This window comes from Tiliqua scincoides, chromosome 2 (assembly GCF_035046505.1).
Source record: "Tiliqua scincoides isolate rTilSci1 chromosome 2, rTilSci1.hap2, whole genome shotgun sequence".
Classification (NCBI taxonomy): domain Eukaryota; kingdom Metazoa; phylum Chordata; class Lepidosauria; order Squamata; family Scincidae; genus Tiliqua; species Tiliqua scincoides.
In genome coordinates this window covers 134584635-134602899 of record NC_089822.1, presented here as the reverse complement: position 1 = coordinate 134602899, position 18265 = coordinate 134584635, and the positions used below count along the sequence as shown (strand labels likewise).

At 44.2% G+C, this 18265-nt stretch overlaps 1 protein-coding gene across 3 annotated transcripts in view; it reads left to right on the top strand.

The window, feature by feature from the left end:
• Positions 1-10437, top strand: part of NR4A1 (nuclear receptor subfamily 4 group A member 1) — a 34589-nt gene extending 24152 nt beyond the window's left edge. For all 3 annotated transcript variants that reach the window (XM_066614568.1, XM_066614566.1, XM_066614567.1), the window contains exons 2-7: positions 1336-2168; positions 4420-4549; positions 5361-5512; positions 6738-6940; positions 8425-8603; positions 9130-10437. In XM_066614568.1, coding sequence (XP_066470665.1) covers positions 1338-2168; positions 4420-4549; positions 5361-5512; positions 6738-6940; positions 8425-8603; positions 9130-9386 — 1752 coding nt within the window. In that variant the 5' untranslated portion in view covers positions 1336-1337 and the 3' untranslated portion in view covers positions 9387-10437. The remainder of the gene's footprint in view (positions 1-1335; positions 2169-4419; positions 4550-5360; positions 5513-6737; positions 6941-8424; positions 8604-9129) is intronic.
• Positions 10438-18265: the final 7828 nt, after the last annotated feature.

The window sequence follows — 18265 nt, the reverse complement described above, 5'->3', positions numbered from 1 at the left end:
GGAAACTAGAGCCTTGCAGCTTAATATCTAGACTCAAGAACAATTAAGTTCATAGTGTTTTGAGAGTCTGTTTTATACCCTTGTGTTCTTTTTTTGTTTAGCAAGGATTTTTGAAACATAGGTGGAAGTTTTAAAAAACATCAATAACCTCACCAGTTCTCCTTTGCTGTTACTTATGCCTAGAGTTCCCTCTCAGAACACAGTATGGGTTTTCATAATACCTTTTTTCTTTAACATCTTTATCTTCATCCTTGGTTGAAAAGAGACTTACGTAAATGTGTAGTCTTCCTTTCTCCCCCTTCCCCCCCATCAAAATGTCAACACTGGTGAATATGATTGGGCAGACAGCATACTCCACCCCACTTATTCTAATATATGGTGCAGGTTAAACCATTTCTGTCCAATGTTGCATATATGCAACAGGGATCAAATGTGTACACCTGTGGGCTGGGCAGAAATGTGTTAAGCTGATTTTCTATATTGGCAAACTATGGCAGGTGGTATTGAACAGTAAAAGTATTCTCCCTCCCTACAAGCTACAGAATTTATTGACTAGTCTTTTAAGGAATTGTGGTGATTCTTGCTTTTTCTTCAGGTTTTTTAGATCCTAAATTCAGATTTCTATTCCAAGTGTTCATATATTTTGAAAGATGTAAATTTTTGAAGTTAATCAAGTATGTTTAATATTTACTTAGGTTTTGGTGTAGAGTGTTTTTAGCAAGAGACTGTAGTTGCATCTCTGAAGATTTGTGGATCTACCGGGGTAATGAGATGGAGTGAAGGGAACACTTTAGATTTTTCACTGTAATTTTTGTTTTTTTGCACATGTAAACATTGCAATGTCTCACTTGCAACTACTAGGAGGAGGAATATTTTAGGAGAAAAATATTTTAGGAGGAAACCATACAATGTTCCATTTATAAAATCAATAAAAACTTCAGACTTAATTATCATCTTTAAAAACAAAACAAAAACACCCTAAGAAATTGGAACAAATTGACCATCTGCTTCCTTACATAAAGAATTGAACTGTTTAATTGCTACTTCCTAACAGTGCACAGAGGGATGGGTATTCATTCTGTAGCAACATAACTAGTTGGTAACTGGGGTGGAACAGGAACCACAGAATTGTTCAAAGCCAACTGCACCTTGTTTTGAATTGGGAGATGCTTTGCCTGTTTCTAGGTGTGTGGTAAACTTCCCAGTTGGTCGTTGGTATTCACTCACAATGTGTTCCTGGGTTAGAATAACAGCTTTGCTCATGTAGGGATTTAATGACTGATGTAAAGTAACATTCAGTAACTGACACGGAACTGTTTTTCTCTTCTCTATTAGAGATGCCCTGTATTCAAACCCAATATGGGACCTTGCTTCAGAGTGGAGGACCCTGCGAGCGCTACCCAGCAGACCTCTTGACCCCTGAGCTTAGCAAATCCACCATGGACCTGATCAATACAGAGATCACTGCTACCACCACCTCTCTGCCCAGCTTCAGCACCTTCATGGACAATTACACTGGTGAATTTGACGCTTTCCTCTACCAGATCCCAGCAGCAAACCCTACCACAGCCTCCTTCAAACTGGAGGATTTCCAAGTGTATGGCTGTTACCCTGGCTCTTTCAGCAGCCAACTGGATGAGACCATGTCTTCAAGTGGCTCGGACTACTATGGCAGCCCATGCTCTGTTCCCTCCCCTTCCACACCAAGCTTCCAGACTTCCCAGGGGCCATCTTGGGAGAACTCTTTTGGGGCTTATTCTCCCACTCACACTTATGAAGGCATGAGGCCTTGGGTGGCAGCAGCAGCAACGGAGCCTTCAAAAAGTAGCTCTACCCAACCTTCCTACTTCTCCTTTGGTCCCTCGGCTCATAGCCCTGGGGTCCCCCCACAGAGTCCCTTGAAGATGCAACCAACTGCCCACCAGCATATGGTGGATGGAGATGTCTTCTCTCTTCCACAAGCCTCCCCCTCAGTTAGTTTTTCTCCTTTGCCACTTAGCCAGGCCTCTCCAGTCCTGGACAGCTCCGGCTTAATGGACAATTCTCTTTCTCCAACAAAGGCACGCAGCCCTGGATCCAATGAGGGGCGCTGTGCTGTATGTGGGGACAATGCCTCATGCCAACACTATGGTGTCCGGACCTGTGAAGGCTGCAAGGGGTTTTTCAAGGTAAGACGAGCTTGTCACTAGAACCCAGAACTTCCCTTCTCTGCTTGTGGAGTTTGCTGAATAATATGAGGCAGATATGTTCTGGCGTCCTCTATGCTGCTATAGTCCATGCAAAGAATGCCGGGACTTCAATGCCTCTGGCAGGGGAGGGGGGAGAGAGGGAGAGCCGCTGCTGTTGACTGTTACAGAGATGAATCATCAGACCTTTCTGTGGCCTCTTCAGATAAAGGAGGTCATTGTGGAAACTCCCCCTCTCATGGGGTAGGTGGCAGGAGCATTTTGGGGAGTAAGATTTAACTTTTTGCAGACTGTAGGAGCCCTGTGAGGTCTTCTGTCAATGGCTAACACTACGAATTAATCACAACTCATAACTACCCAAGAACTTCACTTGCAACTGCTATAAATCTGTTAGTCTCTGCAGTTTGCAGAAATCCTTTCCATTGTAAATGACACCTGTGGCAGAAAAGACTAGATCCGAACAGTTTATAGAGCTCTTTTGTGCCACAAAAGTATTCCTTTATGCAGGTTCTCTGGGCAGAGCATTGTAGGCAGAAACGCTACAGCCTGCAAAGTGTGTTGGCATTTAGGTGCAATAACCCCCACTAGTTACTCAATATGACTGAAACTTGGGAAGGCCAGGAATAAGGAAATGTAGGTCTTCTGGCCAGTCTGCATTGAGACCTGCCCTGAGCTCCATCTGTACTGTCCTAGTCTTCACTCTGCCTCACTCGTGGGTAGCCCAATCTATATCTCAAAGACCTTGAAAGAATTTAAGAAAGAACCACCTCTATTAGTGATGCCAATTTTAGGATAATATACCCATAGCTACATCCCCTGTATTAATTTATCCAGGTGTCTGAAAATCTGCTCACCAGGGCAGGTGCTTCTGACAATCTGCAAGGATGACAGCTAGCAGCTCACGTTCTCCTCTTCCAAGTCCTTGCTTATGTTTCAACTTGGCAGGCTTGTTCTGCTATTTCTTACCATCTCAAATTGTAGATGAGTCTCTTGCCGTTAATGTCCTCCAAACCACCATGTAAGTGAGAGCAATCCCTGCTTCTTTCCTAACCGTTCTGCATACACCAGGGGGCTTGAGGGTTGAGGCGCTGAGAGGAGATTGGTAGCAAACACTAATATTTATGGATCCAAAGTGGAGCGACTGCAAGTGAACATAATTGTCAAGATTTCTGAGAGCAGCAAGCATTTCTTGGGGATAGCTGTCCTACTGCTGATATGATAAGAAACGGTGCAGTTAATGACTCCTTCCAAAGAAACCTGGGAATTGTGAATTGGTGAGGATGCTGAGAATTCTGGCTTGAGATTCTTACGCCCCTTGCGGAACCACAGTTACTAAGGTTCTTTGGGGGTGGGGATGACAGTGAAGTTTGTACCACAGGCATGCCTTCTCTCCAAATTATGCAAAAAAGGGTTTGTGTTGACTTTTTCTGAAATCTTGTGGGCCAATTCACATGGCCAAACAAACACGGAACCCAAGTCATGTTTTCTAACTGTGAAGCAGTCATGTGATTGAGCAGTCATGTGCCCATTGCTTCCATAAAAACCAGCAGTGATAGTCAGGTAAATGTGGGCTGAGCCTTGAACTAGGCGTGTAACAAAGTAATTTCATAATTTGCCACAAAAGTGGGATGCCATGGACATCTGATATTAACACTTGCCTCTTCAAAATATGGGAACTAAAATGTTGCATTAAAGAACTGGTTCACACATATTTATCATTTGATCGTAACATCCAATTGGTGACTCGCGTGGGCTGGCCATCCCTTCAACCAGAATGATCTTTCTGGTGGAATCCATCCACGCATTCAGCTGCCAGTAATGGAGGGCCTGGGATGGGTGCACTAACCTAGAGCATATCACTTTTAAACTGAGCTTGTTTTAGCTGAGGCAAAGGGATTGTAGACCTGAGATGCATCAGTTTGTCTGATGTCAGGCTTGCTCAGGGTCACTTCAATCTTTCATCATCACATTTCTGTGGTGTTACAGTAATATTACCACGTGCGGAAGTGCACAGGCACAGCTGTGGCTGGAAGGTGCACCCACATGGAACATGAGACTTCTGTCATACCCTTGGGACAGTGCCCTTATGAAACTAGAAACTGCAGGTTGTGGAAATGTGGCAGTAAATAAATCACTAGTAGACGGGCCTTTTGTTTCTTTTGCCACCAAGGCTAAAATTTTACTGTGTCTCTGTACATAAGTGTGATGGTCTGCCCCCTTTTTCTCCCCATAGCGTACGGTACAGAAGAATGCCAAATACATCTGCTTAGCCAACAAAGACTGCCCTGTGGACAAGCGGCGGAGAAACCGGTGCCAATTCTGCCGTTTCCAGAAGTGCCTTGCTGTGGGAATGGTCAAAGAAGGTAAGGCATGTTGGTTCCTCTTTCTGATGCTTGGGTTATCCAGGGCTAGATTTTTCTCTCTTCCACACAGAATTAGCAGTTGCTGACTCAGAAAGGCAAGTTACAAAAAAGGACCTCTAAGAAAGATCACACCCTTGTAGAGTACATCACCTGAGATAGCCACCTCCTTGCTTCAGTAGTTCTAAAATCATTAAGGCAGATTAGAATCTTCTTGAAGATCATAAACCTGTGCTAAGACAATGAAAGAATTCATTCTTCCACCATGAGTGATTAGACCAGCAAAATGATTGACTTCTATGTTGATGCTCAGCTGGGCAACATCACAGTTGGGTTCTATATCCAGTATGTGCTGATGAACAACCAAGGCAGGAGTCTAGACCACAATGGTTATTGGTGCAGTTGGCCCAGCCGCATTCAAAGAAGCAGTAAGGGGGGAAGAGCAGGTGCCTGCTCTCCAGTAAGATGTGATCTTTCAGTGCCTCTAGGTAGGTCTGAGAAGAATTGCTAGCCTCACTGCATCTCTGCAGTGTCCAAAGTTGCTCCTGGGTTGTCAAGCTCTGTGTGCAGTATCAAATTCTGTACACTCATAGTGTGACCACAAAGTATAGAATACCACCGCACCAAACCCCCATCCGGCAGGTTCCACAAAACGGTGAGTGTGTGAGTAATTGGCTCACTGCCTGCTTCTCTGGCTGGGATTCAAAACAGGTTGATGATGAGAACCTTCCTAAGCCCATGCTTCCCCTGTCAGTCACTGCTGCTTGTCCACAGTTCTCTTCTCACCTCTCTGTTTTCCTCTTTCTTCCCTCAGTGGTACGGACAGACAGCTTGAAAGGCCGTCGTGGTCGGCTGCCCTCCAAACCCAAACAAGCTCAGGAGGCTTCTCCAGTCAGCCTCATCTCCTCTCTCGTGAGAGCGCATATAGATTCCATACCCAGCGCCACCAAGCTTGACTATTCCAAGGTACTGCCTGTTGTTCTGAAGCATTGTGGCCTAATGTCTGGTGAAAGGGAGAGGGAGGATGTTCTGGGTGCTCTGTCCAGTTCAAAGATTCTGCCAGATGAATAAATGGAACGGCTGGCCAGATATCCTTGGACCTAAACTCTAAATCCAATCTTAGGGCACAACCTGACCCAAGATGCCACAACTGATGCTGTACTTCACAACAGGGCGCCTAGCAAGCGTTCTCAGAAAAATGTCCTTCAGAACATGCTGTGCTTGCTATGGAACGCCTGCAATTTGGGCTGTACAGTCTGTCCCAGTCCCTTGTGACTCTATGGGTCATTGTGGTACCAACACACAGTTATTGCATCTGTGCAGTATAATGATTTATACAGTTTTAGGTAATTGGAGCTGCAGAACTGCTGTGATGAATCAGACCAGAGTCTGTCTAGTCCAGCATCCTGTTTGCAACAGCAAACAGATGCCTCTAGCAATCCCACTATCAGGACACACAGGTACTGGCCCATGCTCCATTGTCTGTCTTTGGCACCTGGTGTTCAGAGGTCTACTGCCTCTGCATTCTAGACCACTGGTCTCTGCAAAATCTTGTGCCAGTGAGTTCCATAAGTTCATTATGTGAAGAAATTATTTTCTGTCACCCGTCTTAGATCTGCTGCCAGTCAGCTTTGAGATCCTACACAAGTAATTTGTTGTATTTATTAAGATACTTTTCCTCCTCTGTCTGAAGAACACTCTGCCTTAAGGCAGTTGATGGTGTCAAAACAACTTTAAAAAACAAAACCATATGCAGAGTAAACTCCCAAACAGCAACATCACACAAAATAAAGTTGCATCTTTCTTTGGGTTTTGTCTCCAATGCCCTGGCCGTTCCCAAGCACAGGGTGCTCTACAGCTAGGAAGGTGGCTGTCATTCCTGAGGCAGAAATTCTCTGTGCCTGAGGCAGTTTTGTTGAATGTTACCTTCCAAGCTTCAAACCACTATCCAGAGAACAGGTTTGCTCTGGAGCATGCAGAAGCTGGAAATCTCGGCTTCAGAATTAATTACTTTGCTGTTCAAATGGTGGCCTTGGGTAAATCACACTCTGCTCTCATTTTACAGAAGAATTAAAACAATGAAAGAGCAATTGTCTCTGGTGTCTTCAGCTCTCCCTGTTTTTACTGTAAAGTCACCCACCCCTGGTTCTGCCTGTTTTTCAACATCTTGCTTGTGTTTTGTTAATGTCAGTTCCAGGAATCTGTCTCCTACCAGTTTGAGAAGGAGGACTGTGTGGATGTACAGCAGTTCTATGACCTGTTAACGGGTTCAATGGACGTAATTCGGAAATGGGCAGAGAAGATCCAGGGCTTTCTAGAGCTGCCAAAAGAAGATCAAGACCTGCTTTTGGAATCTGCTTTCTTGGAACTTTTCATTCTCCGGCTAGCATATAGGTAACATACAACAGTAGTTCTGTAGTGTGAAGCCAACAGTGGTCTCTTTAGGCCCTGACAGGATACTTTTAGTACCAACTGAGAAGAGGGAAGCCTCTGTTGGGTTGTACAGAAGTGGCTCTTGGTGGCTGTAGGCCAATAATAGAGGAGCACAGGTGGTTTTTTTGGTCCCTAGACATCTTGGTGTCAGATGGCAAGGAGGGTTGGGATCATTCTGTTTTTCTGGGTGCTTCTGAAGCATCTGATCCTGGGCTGCCTGAACCAGCAAAATGATGACTATGTTAGGCCTATTTCTATGGGTGTAAGATCTATTCATAGCACATCTTTACAGAACAGCTTATTGCAAGTTTGTCTGTCTGTGACACTCTCTTGCATGGTTTTTCATTCTGCACACTCTCTTGCTTCTTAGGAAGTCAAAGACTTATGTAAAGGAAGCTTTGGGGCAAAACAAGCTGGACAATGGGAATGTTGGTTTCTCTCAACATCCCCAGGTGTCCAGGAGCAGGTGAGGTATACTACTTTGAACAGGAAGGCCACCATTCTTTCCATTAGCCTTTTGGTGTGTGTCTCTTTACAGGGTGGTTGGGAGGGAGCATGTATGTCTCCATGACATCTTTGGAGAAAAGGCAAGATAAATGTGGTTGGTTTGTACTCTGCCTTTCTACAAAAGCATTCAAGGTGGCTTACAATGAACTTTCAGGATGTATTTTATTTGACACCTTAAAACCAATATCCATACTGAAAATAGCAAATCAAGAACTAGTTGGGACCAGCTAATTGACCCTGGCTAATGACACAGATTGTGGAAATGAAACTTGTCTTCTCTGTGCATTTCAGAACAGGCAACATTGAGGGACCAGGCATAACCTCATATGAGAGATGCTGTGTATAGCACTCAAGGACAATAGCTAAAGCTGAAATTCTGTGCGCACCTCCTTGATGAGAAAAACTCCTGGTGACAATGCACAGGATTGGGCTACAAGCTATTGAGCATAAGGAGGTGCATCTAGCTTCTCTCATGGGCAGAGATGAAAGGAAGGTTGTTTCCGCCATATTTTTGCAGTCTGTTCAGTTCATTGTCTGTAATGAATCCTGTGAATTTGAAAGGGGAGCAGAAGTATCGTGGCCAACCCAGAAGTCTGTTGGTTTTAACTTCTGTCACTCCTGCTTGCCTGAAACCCTGAAAACCAAGTTTTTGGGCTGTGGCAGGATTGGGACTCTCAATTGCCTAGAATGGTGACCCTGGGAGGGAGAAGGCATGTGCCAAAAACCCCAGCCCCCATCAGAAAATGTGCTGTCTTGGGCCAAGGCTTTGCTTTTACAAGAGCAGTATGATCAAATTCCTCCCCCTTGGCTTATCTCAACCATTTCTTATCCTTCAAAACGCAATTTCAGCTGTTGGATGTGTTCTGCTCTTTAAGTCGGGCCTTCTGTAGAGTCGTGTGTTGAGCTCTTCTCTGACAGCTTGCCTACCTCTCTCACAGGTCCAGGCCTGAAGAGGGCAAGCTGATCTTCTGCAACGGCGTGGTGCTGCATCGCATGCAATGTGTCCGGGGCTTTGGGGAATGGATCGACTCGATCATAGAGTTCTCCCAGAGCCTCCATCGCATGAATATTGATGTACCCTCCTTCTCTTGCCTGGCAGCACTCGTCATCATCACAGGTAGATGTGTGTCAGGACTTTCGGGGTGATTGGACATGTAAGCAGAAAATGGCAAATCCACAGTGCCTCCCCAATTAGGGTTGGGAGCAGCAAGCCATATTCATGGTGTGTCTGGATTCAGAGGCACTTTAGCTTGTACTGAAGTAGCTTTTCATGTTTTTTCCAAACAAAGCATAGGTGCTGATGAGGGTTGACATCAACTGTCAGGTGGGCTTTTGTCTGCCTTAAGTTGATGGATTTGGCATAAATTTCAGTCTTGGAAAAAGAGGACTAATTCATCCCCCCCCCCCCGCTTTTGTGATATGGAAGTGATATTCTAAAAGATTCTGCAATAGTGGCTAATAACATAGGGTGGGATCTCTCAAGTGTTGTCCATAAGGACTTCTAATGCAACCACCAAGATATTGGTGTGCTTGTGGCCATTGAATGGATAGACCTCCAGTATGTATGCCAACTGCTTTAAGGCCTTGTCTGCTCTCTTCTTATGACTTCTCCCATTTTTCTTTTCACCCCACCATCAAACCAGACCGCCATGGGCTAAAGGAGCCAAAGAAAGTCGAAGACCTCCAGAACCGCATTGTCAATTGCCTTAAAGACCATGTGACATCTACCACCAGTGAGCAGGTGCATCCAAACTGTCTCTCAAAGCTGCTGGGCAAACTCCCAGAACTCCGCACTCTTTGCACCCAAGGCCTACAGCGCATCTTCTACCTGAAGCTGGAAGACCTGGTTCCCCCACCTCCCATTGTGGATAAAATATTCATGGACACGTTGCCTTTCTGAGGACTAAAGTAGAGAAGGAACTAAGAAAACAGTGCTTTCTTCTGGGGAAGGAGTTACTGTTTTGGCTTTTTTTTAATACAGTAACTCCATGGACAGAGGGAATTCCCTGCCACCCACCACCTGGAGGGAAGAGAACATTTCCAGAGACACTGGAGGGAGAGTGATTTAGTCCAACAGTTTGAGATTGAAGAATGCTACCATCATATTTCTCCCCCAGCCCCTTGTTTCCCTCTGAAGCTTAGAGGCTACTGGGACATTAAGAATCATGTCATTGTCTCTTAACTCGGGACAACTTCTTGGGTTTGTTTTTTAACCTTGAGATCGGGGGGGGGGGGAATCCCAGTGTGCCTTCTAGGGTTACATGCACAAGATCCCAAAATGATGCTGCCTTTTCCATGACCTGCCAATGGCTCCTCATACAACACAACACCTGAATTCCATATGGTTGCACCAGTCAGCTTTATGTAATACATGTGGGGTTTATTGGTTTTAACAGTCAAAGTCGGGTTAGGGACTTGGAATGGAAAATGTGTTCCCTTCTCTTCTACTTGTCCATGGATCAGCTTTGGCTGAGACTTTATTCTCCGATATGGAACTGAGATTTTCCAAGCCTCGTGCACAGAAGCTGCCCATGTCATGAACTTGCAATGGGGGACAGTCATGCCGTAAATAAGCACATACCCATCAGATACGGTTTGCTTCCACCTGCTAAAGTCATGTTTTTGTTGGATGTTTTGAGTTTTTTTTGTAAAAGTTGTATATAAAAAAACCGCATGTCAATCTTGTTAATACAGGTGAATCAATGGCAGAGGTGAGATGGGGGAAGGGAGGGCTCTTCTGGTGGAGCCATCAGCATTTGTGCAAAGCCCTACACCTGCAGGACGTCTTCTGCCTTTCTGTATATATAACTTTGTACTGTAAAGTCCACCAATTTGGGGGGGGACATTTATATTTGTCTATCCTTGCTTTCCAATTTCCAGTATGTGACTTTTTTCCAATTAATATATTTAATATATTGAATAAAAAATACCCTGAGTAGATGTAACTCTAATCCCATTTGCTTCTGTGCTTGATTTTAAGAGTCATGTACATGCCAGTGTTGTAACCCAAGCTGTTGAGATCGAAGTTCCCTTGATAGGTTATAGGAGCCAGTCCCTTCCCCTGTTGGTAATGAGACCATGTCAGTAATATTCCTATTTTAAAAAACTAAGGCTGGAGATAAACCTCACTTCCATGCTGTGCACATTTACTTGCTCAAAAATGGCACTCAGCACAGTGTTTCACAAATTTAATAAAAATGACATAACTTAAGAACATAAGAAGAACCCTGCTGGATCAGACTACTGATCCCATCTAATCCAGCTTCCTGTATCTCACAGTGGCCCACAAGATGCCTCAGGGAGTACACAGACAACAAGATACCTGTATCCTATCGTCACTCCCATGTCTGAAATTCCGAGGTTAGGCTACCTCTAAAACTCAGAGGTTACATACAGTCATCATGACTTATAATCTGTGATAGACTTTTCCTCCATCTACCTGTCCAATCCCCTTTTAAAGGCATTGAGGCCAGGTGCAATCATCACATCCTGTGGGCAAGGAGATCCAGAGATTACTTGCAAATATTTTGTCTGCTCTAACTTGCCCAGTACTCAGTTTTAGTGGGTGTCACCTGGTTCTGGTGCTGTGCAAGAGGGAAAAGAACTGCCCTCTCTGTCCCCTGCTTAATTTTTATGTGTCTCAATCATGCCCCCTCAGGCACCTTTTTTCCTAGGTTGAAGAGCCCAAAGCACTGTAGGCTTTCTTTGTAAGGGTGGTATCCCAGCCCAGTAATCATTTTGGTTGCTCTCTTTTGCACCTTTTCTATGGAACTGGCCCTCTTCATCACCACCATACACTGGATCAACACTTTCATTGAGCTGTCCACCAGCACCCCAAGATCTCTTTCCTGATCTCCCACCGACAGCTCAGAACCCACCAACTTATGTGAAGTTATTTCTTGCCCCATGTGCATTACTTTATACTTACTTGCATGGAAGTGCACCTGCCATTTTGCACCCATTTCCCAGAAGGATCCCAGAGATCCTTCTGGTGCTCTTCACAATCTCTACCAAGAAAAGTTTAGTGTCATCTGCAAACAAAGCCACCGTGCTGCTTATTCCTAACTCCAGATCACTTCTGAACAAGTTGAAAAGCACCAGTCCCAGGTTAGATCCTTGGGGCACACCACTTTTCACCTTTCTCCATTGTGAAAATTGCCCATTTACACCCACCATCTATTTCCTGGTCTTCAACTATTTCCTAATTCATAAGAGGTCCTGCCCTTTTTATTCTCTTATTCACCAAGAGCCTTTGGTGAGGGACTGCGTCAATTGCCTTCTGGAAAACCAGATATCTACATAATGCCTGTTGTCAACAAAGAATTCTAAAAGACTCACGAAGCAAGACTTACTCTTGCTGAAGCCATGCTGATTCTCCCTCAGCAAATCTTATTCTTCTATATGTTTGAAGATCATTGATTTTGCTTTCCTCCATCTTACCTGGAACACATGTTAAACTGACCAGCCTTACTGGGTCTCTTCTCCCTTACTTTGGGCTGCATTGTGCTGCATCAGTGCTGAAAAGTTGAATAGGATTGGGCCCTTCGTTTGTTAGCCATGCTAGCACCCTCCTGTACTTAGCTGAACCTTTTTTCCTTTGTGGTAGACACTTCAACTGGGCCTCTATTACTGTTTCAAATAGCCTCCATGCACTCTGGAGAAATTGGACTCTTTACTTTCCCTTTCAGCTTCTAAACTTGAATCTTTTCAAGGGTGCGTGTGAATGGTTTTGTTTTTCATTTGTTAGAAAAGCTTGTAAAACTCTTGCTGCTTTTGAGTCTTTAACATTTTTCTTTTACTAGCTTTGAATATCAACTTCCTAATCAGTAGTGTCACTAAAGTTTGCAACATCTGGTGTGGCAGGTCAGCACATCACCCCCTTGATGGACCTCCTCCCAAGCAGTGTGCGGGGCAATGTCCTGGGTGGTAGCTATGGTGATGTACCATTGCCCCACCCCCACTGTTTTTTTGGCTCTAACTTTTGATAGAATATATTTCAACGTGGTTTGTTTCATTGCATTCCACATGAAAACATGTGTTGAATGATATGACATGTGGATATGAATTGGAAATAACAAGATTTCAACAGTTGTGGCTAGTGGTGTCTCTCTCTCTCTCTCTCTCTCTCTCACACACACACTCACACACACACACACACACACACACACACACACACCCTCGGGCACGTCACCCAGTATGGCCCACACCCCCATAGCAACACCACTTTTCCTAATAACAGTACTTTTGTATTGTGTCTCCTGAAATCCCTATCAAACAGCATCCAGGATTTCTTTTGGGAGGATCTAACTTGAAACTGATGCGGAACTTTGCTTAAATTTTTCCTCCTCACCCTTAGCTTTAGCATTAATGGTGGTAATGGCTTTAATTACAATCAAAGCAAGTTTGATCAATTTGAAGGAAGACACAGGACACAAATTGAGCTTAAACTTTTTCTTTTTTTCTCAGTTTTGAAAGTTCCGCAACTAAAAGGTGCAGAAGAAATAGCCATAGTATAAATTTATCACTTGCTATTTTGAGAGCCATTAAGTTACTAGCGCACAGCTCCAGTGGCATAGTAGCATGTTTACAAGCTCACTTCCTGGCACAACAGCAACCAACCTCTATGCTGGGTTTGTGAACTTTATGCTAATACTGGAGGGGCAGGCTGTGGAGCTGGGTGGACACTGGAAACTAGGAATCCCCAGTGGCTAAATGTATATCCAATTGCCACCTTAGTGGTTTTGTTGGAACTTCTGTAGCAAATTGTTTTAAGCGGACTGAGAACAGCTTAAAAGTAAATTTGTTTTGTGTATTCAGAAAACTGGACTGGTTAATACATAAGGCTGTCAAACATAAGGCCCGGGGGCCGGATGTGGCCCGCAGAAGCTTTCAATCCGGCCCTCAGGCTCTCATGTGCTGAGCAGTGCTGTAGTGTTACTGCTGAAAGGGCAGCCCACATGAAAATTGGGCTCTCCCATATCTTGAAATATGATCAAGTTTTGTGTATTTTCTCTTCTGTTTGCAGCTAATGAGTTCCTAAGTAAGAAAGCAGGGCTTATTTTTGATTATGATCTGCTTAATGACATCAGTTCCTGCCTAATGACATCACTTCCGGCCCTCAGCAGGCATCATGAATGCTCTTTGGCCCTTGGTATGAAACAAGTTTGACACCCCTGGGTTAATAGGTTGTGTGATAGGCAGTTGCTTGGGTGGGGCTAAAGTACTACAAAGAGACCTCAATTCTCTTAGGGCCCAATCCTATCCAACTTTCCAGTGCCAATGCAGCCCTGACATAAGGGAACAAACATTCTCTTACCTTGAGGAAGCCTCTGTGACTGCCCCCCCCATCGCAGGATGCAGTACATTCTCAGTTGGCACAGCTACATCACAGCTGGAAAGTTGGATAGGACTGGACCCTTAAACAGTACCCAAAATCTATGTATGGGCTTCTAAAGTGGGAAGAGTGTAAATATCATGAGCAATGATCCTTCTTTTTCTTCACGGCTTTCAGCTTTGGGGGGGGGAATAACAGTGACTAGTAACTTAGGCTGGAGAGTGACAAATCTGCATCTTGCAGAATGAGATGACAAAATGTTATCATCCTGGACTTCAAGTGGTGGAGGGATGCCATATTTTTGAATGCTGTTTAAAAAAAACACAACCAAACAAACCACCCTCTGCATGTAATTTAGCATGTCGGTGAGATGGTAGCATTTTAAACTTCTCTCCCCGCTATGCAAGCTTCCTCTGTGCAGGAAACTTCTTACAGGGGAAGTACTGAAAATGACTCCACCTGCATTTTGAAATGGGCTAACCAAAATTCTACCCACACACTCTGGGCAATGTGTAGAATGGCTCCTGGGACTGAAAGATGCAGCACCTGTATAAGAATTCCACACTCAATTGTCGCATTTAAAAGCACTTCTCATGGAGGTTGGCCCACTTGTGTGTAGCATTAGCACACCTGTGACTGTAGCATTAGCACACAGTGGTCAGGACAGATGTATAGCAAGCATGCTAAAGCTACATATAAATGGGACAACCCAGAGAGTAAGTGAATTTAAATGTGATGGAATGTTTGAAAGGGTAAGTGCTTCATCTATGACCCAACTGGTGTCTGCTTCTCAACCCTTGGCTTCATCTTTCCCCACTAACTTAATTAATCGGCTTTCTCTCTTGTCATTTTTCCCTATGGTTTTTCTTCATCAGGAATTGTGACCTATGTTCTAGGGACATGTGAAAGAGGAAGCTTGGCTTGGGCAGCACCATTCTGCAGAACATACAATTAGCATATAAAACTGCTATAGTTTACCATAGCATATAAAACTGCAAAGATAACTGTCATAGTTATCTTCTCCTAATTAAGTAAAATCAGCCTTTAAGACTGCTTGGAAAACATTAAAGTTCAAGTTTTTAAATTATTAATAAAACAATGAAGGGTGAAATCTTAAAAAAGGCCAAACAGCAAAAGACAAGGTGCACCTAAAAGCACATTAGATATTCAAAAGTACACTTCCAATTAAAATCCACAAGATAGAAACCAGCCAACCAGCAGTGGACAGCAAAGGAAAAGAGCTGTGTGTGTAACCATGTGCCTGGTGTGCATCCCACAAATTCCTGAAACACTTCCACTCTTTCTAAAACCCTGTGCGCATCTACTTCTCCATGTTTTGTACAAATACACAGGTAATTTTATTTGATAAAGCAAGGTACCAGTCTTTTAAATGGGAGATTGATACTGGATTTTCAATATTTTATTGAGGATATCCTAGTCACTTGTGTAGAGAAGAAAATGACCACATCTTTAAAATAGCTCAACTACCATGTTTTGAATGATATGAATGCAAGGCTAGTTTGGACAAAATTTTAAATATCCAACCACCCCTATGCACATTTACTCTGGTCCCTCACTTTGAATCCTAATCATTTCCCCTAATCACATGGCGGGGGGGGGGGGGGAATAGATCAAAGCAGCTTCTCCCATTTGTGCTGCTAAGCCTATTTTAAAAGGTTCAGCACTGATTTGGATGATACTCCCACTACCAGCTGCGATTAGCAGAATTAACCAGACTTAACCAGGTTCCAGGATATATTCATGCTAATTTTTAAACATGTAGGGCTGCTTGGATTTTTAAGGTACTCTCTGAATGAGTCTTCTGTGTACGTATTTTGTTTGCTGAGTGAGTAATCTGAATGTAAAAAGCCTTTGCATTGGAACATTTCTGCCAACAGTAAATAAAGTATCCTCTCTCCATGATTCAATGTTATACAGTGGTAAGTAGCAGGATATTGTTAGTTTTTATGATGTGGTAAATTAAGGAGCAATTGGAATATTCAGATACTAAACTTCTCAGAGCTTCTGTTTTCTTTCTTAGGGTGACTTTAATATCTTAAGCTGCCAGAAGGGTGTGGATGTCCAGGAAGTAGTTTTTGTTACCCCTGTTTATTTTTTTTTAAAAATTTCAAAAGCATCTCTATCTGATCACTTTTGCAGGCTAGGCCCAGGACATGGTATACCATTGGTGTGATCCAGAACAGCTGTCTATATATATGTGTCTGGTAGGCTAAACATTCCCAGTTTCATCAGCTTATTGGCAGGCTGCACATTCCAGTTGGTGGAACCATAGGCGTTTCCTAAGGAGGGGCCCTCTCTTGTGTCTGATCTCTTGCTATCAATGGGTAGAGAGGGGGTGGATGATCCCCTTGGGAGGGGGAGGAGGCCCCGCTGGCTTGACAAATGCCAGACTTATCTCTGCCACCCAAATAGCCTCCCTTTAATCCATAACGCAGGTGGCTATGAGAGGAGCTTGGCAAGGGAAACTGGGCATCCCAGATCATTGCCAGGTCCCTGACCCCACCCATGAGATGGGATGTGGGAGGAGCAGCACATTTCATTCATCATGGCCTGGAGAATGGAGTTCCTCGGAATTACTTCAAATGCACCAAGATTTCCAACACAGGAAGTATTTTGTGTCAGAAATAGCATCCAACATGCATGGTGATCATATTGGGTTTGTATGAAATGGCACCATTGATGGTGTGCAACAGCATGGGATGGAAAACCATAGCTATGGACGTAGACTGCAGGGTCCAGAAGAGTGATATCATGGCTCTCTTGTAACTTTTACAAGCTGAACAGATCCCCAAATTGACCGCTCAGGGAACTGCTTTCTGAGGAAAGAGGTTGTAGTAGACAGCATATCAGGTTCCCTCTGGTGCCTTTTATGTGGTTGAGCTGAGGGTAACAGCCCATATGATTGATCCCCTAGTTAATGCTGCATTGCTGGAGCAAAGCCCAAGTATCCTGTTCTTCACTGGTTTTGTCCACTTTTGTATTCATATAATGTATGAACGTAGATGGTCAAACGAGTGGATGAACTGAAGCTGGTATAAGAGTAGAGGCAAAGAGCTGAGTTAATAGGGAAATCTCCATTCAAATTTCCAGCTTCTGCCATTTGCTCATGCAGTGGCCTGGGGCGAGCTACTTCCTCTTGACCTCAGCTCCCAAGCTGCAATATGGGCATAATACTTTCCTAATGGGTGTACATAATATGTGTGAAGCATCTGAACGTATAAACAGAGGTGTAGTTAAGGCATCTGGCACCCAGGGCACAAACACTTTTATCACCCCACATACTCTTCCATAACAGCCCCCCCCCCCCAAACCCACATATGAGAGGCCTTTCTGAGGCTCAGGAGGCACTGGGTACCTTCAGAGGCTCCTGGAGGCCTCTGAAAGGCACTTCCAGCATTCTGTGAAAACCAGAAGTGCCTTTTGGAGGCCTCTAAGACACCTCCTCAAGGCGTGGTACCTGGGGCAATGTACTGTCTGCCTCCTCTTAGATACACCACTGCATACAAAAATGCCATACAATTTATGCATTAGTACTTGTCTGCTCTCCCCCACCCCCCCCATTTAGTGTGCCGCTAAGGAAGCTTTCTGACACCTTTGTCTATCTTTTATACCAGATGAATTTAGCACTTCTACTCAGGAGCTAGTCAATGGGGTTTACTCCCTCATAGATAGGGTTGCAGCCTGAGCTGCAATGCCATGCCCGCCTACCTGAGAGTTCATTTCATTGAAATAAATGGAACCTACTTCTACGAAGACATGCCTAGGCTTCTGCTGTCACTGTATGGTGGGTTTTTCTAATCACTGCTAATCTCTCTACACTGCACTCTCAATTCCCCTCATTGTAAGAGACATCCTGTATCTGGATAATGACTTTAATACCTGCCTCCCACCGCTACCTGCTGGCTTTGCATAGTTTTCCAACAGCTCATCACTCTCAACCCCCACAGTTTCTCAAAGTGGAGAACAGGTGGGAAAGGCCTATCTCAACTGCAGGGTGCTCCTCAGCCAGGTGGAACACTTGACAGCCTGTTCTTGTTCACCCTTTAATTCTCTGTGAAAGTGTGGGAAGCCTGCACTTTGAGCTGCCTGATAGAAATCCTCCCCTCTAGATTTATAGTAATAGCAACAGGAAGTAAAACAAACAACAACTTAGGCGATGGCTACGGGATAGGGAACGTGAGTCTGTCCAAAAATGAGTTCTACTATTTATGGCTTATGTGTTGAATATAGCAAATCAGTCAACTGTGGTGAATGTCTCCTATGAGGAGACATTTTCTTCTCCCTTAGGGTACTGTTGGGCTTTCAGTGCCAGTCCAGGGGAAAACTGGACTTCTTTCTGGTAGAACACTTTGGAAGGAAGGGGCAAGGGGCCTTGGTGGGGAAAACGATGCACGTCTGCTCTTCAAAGTAAACCTCCCAGAAAG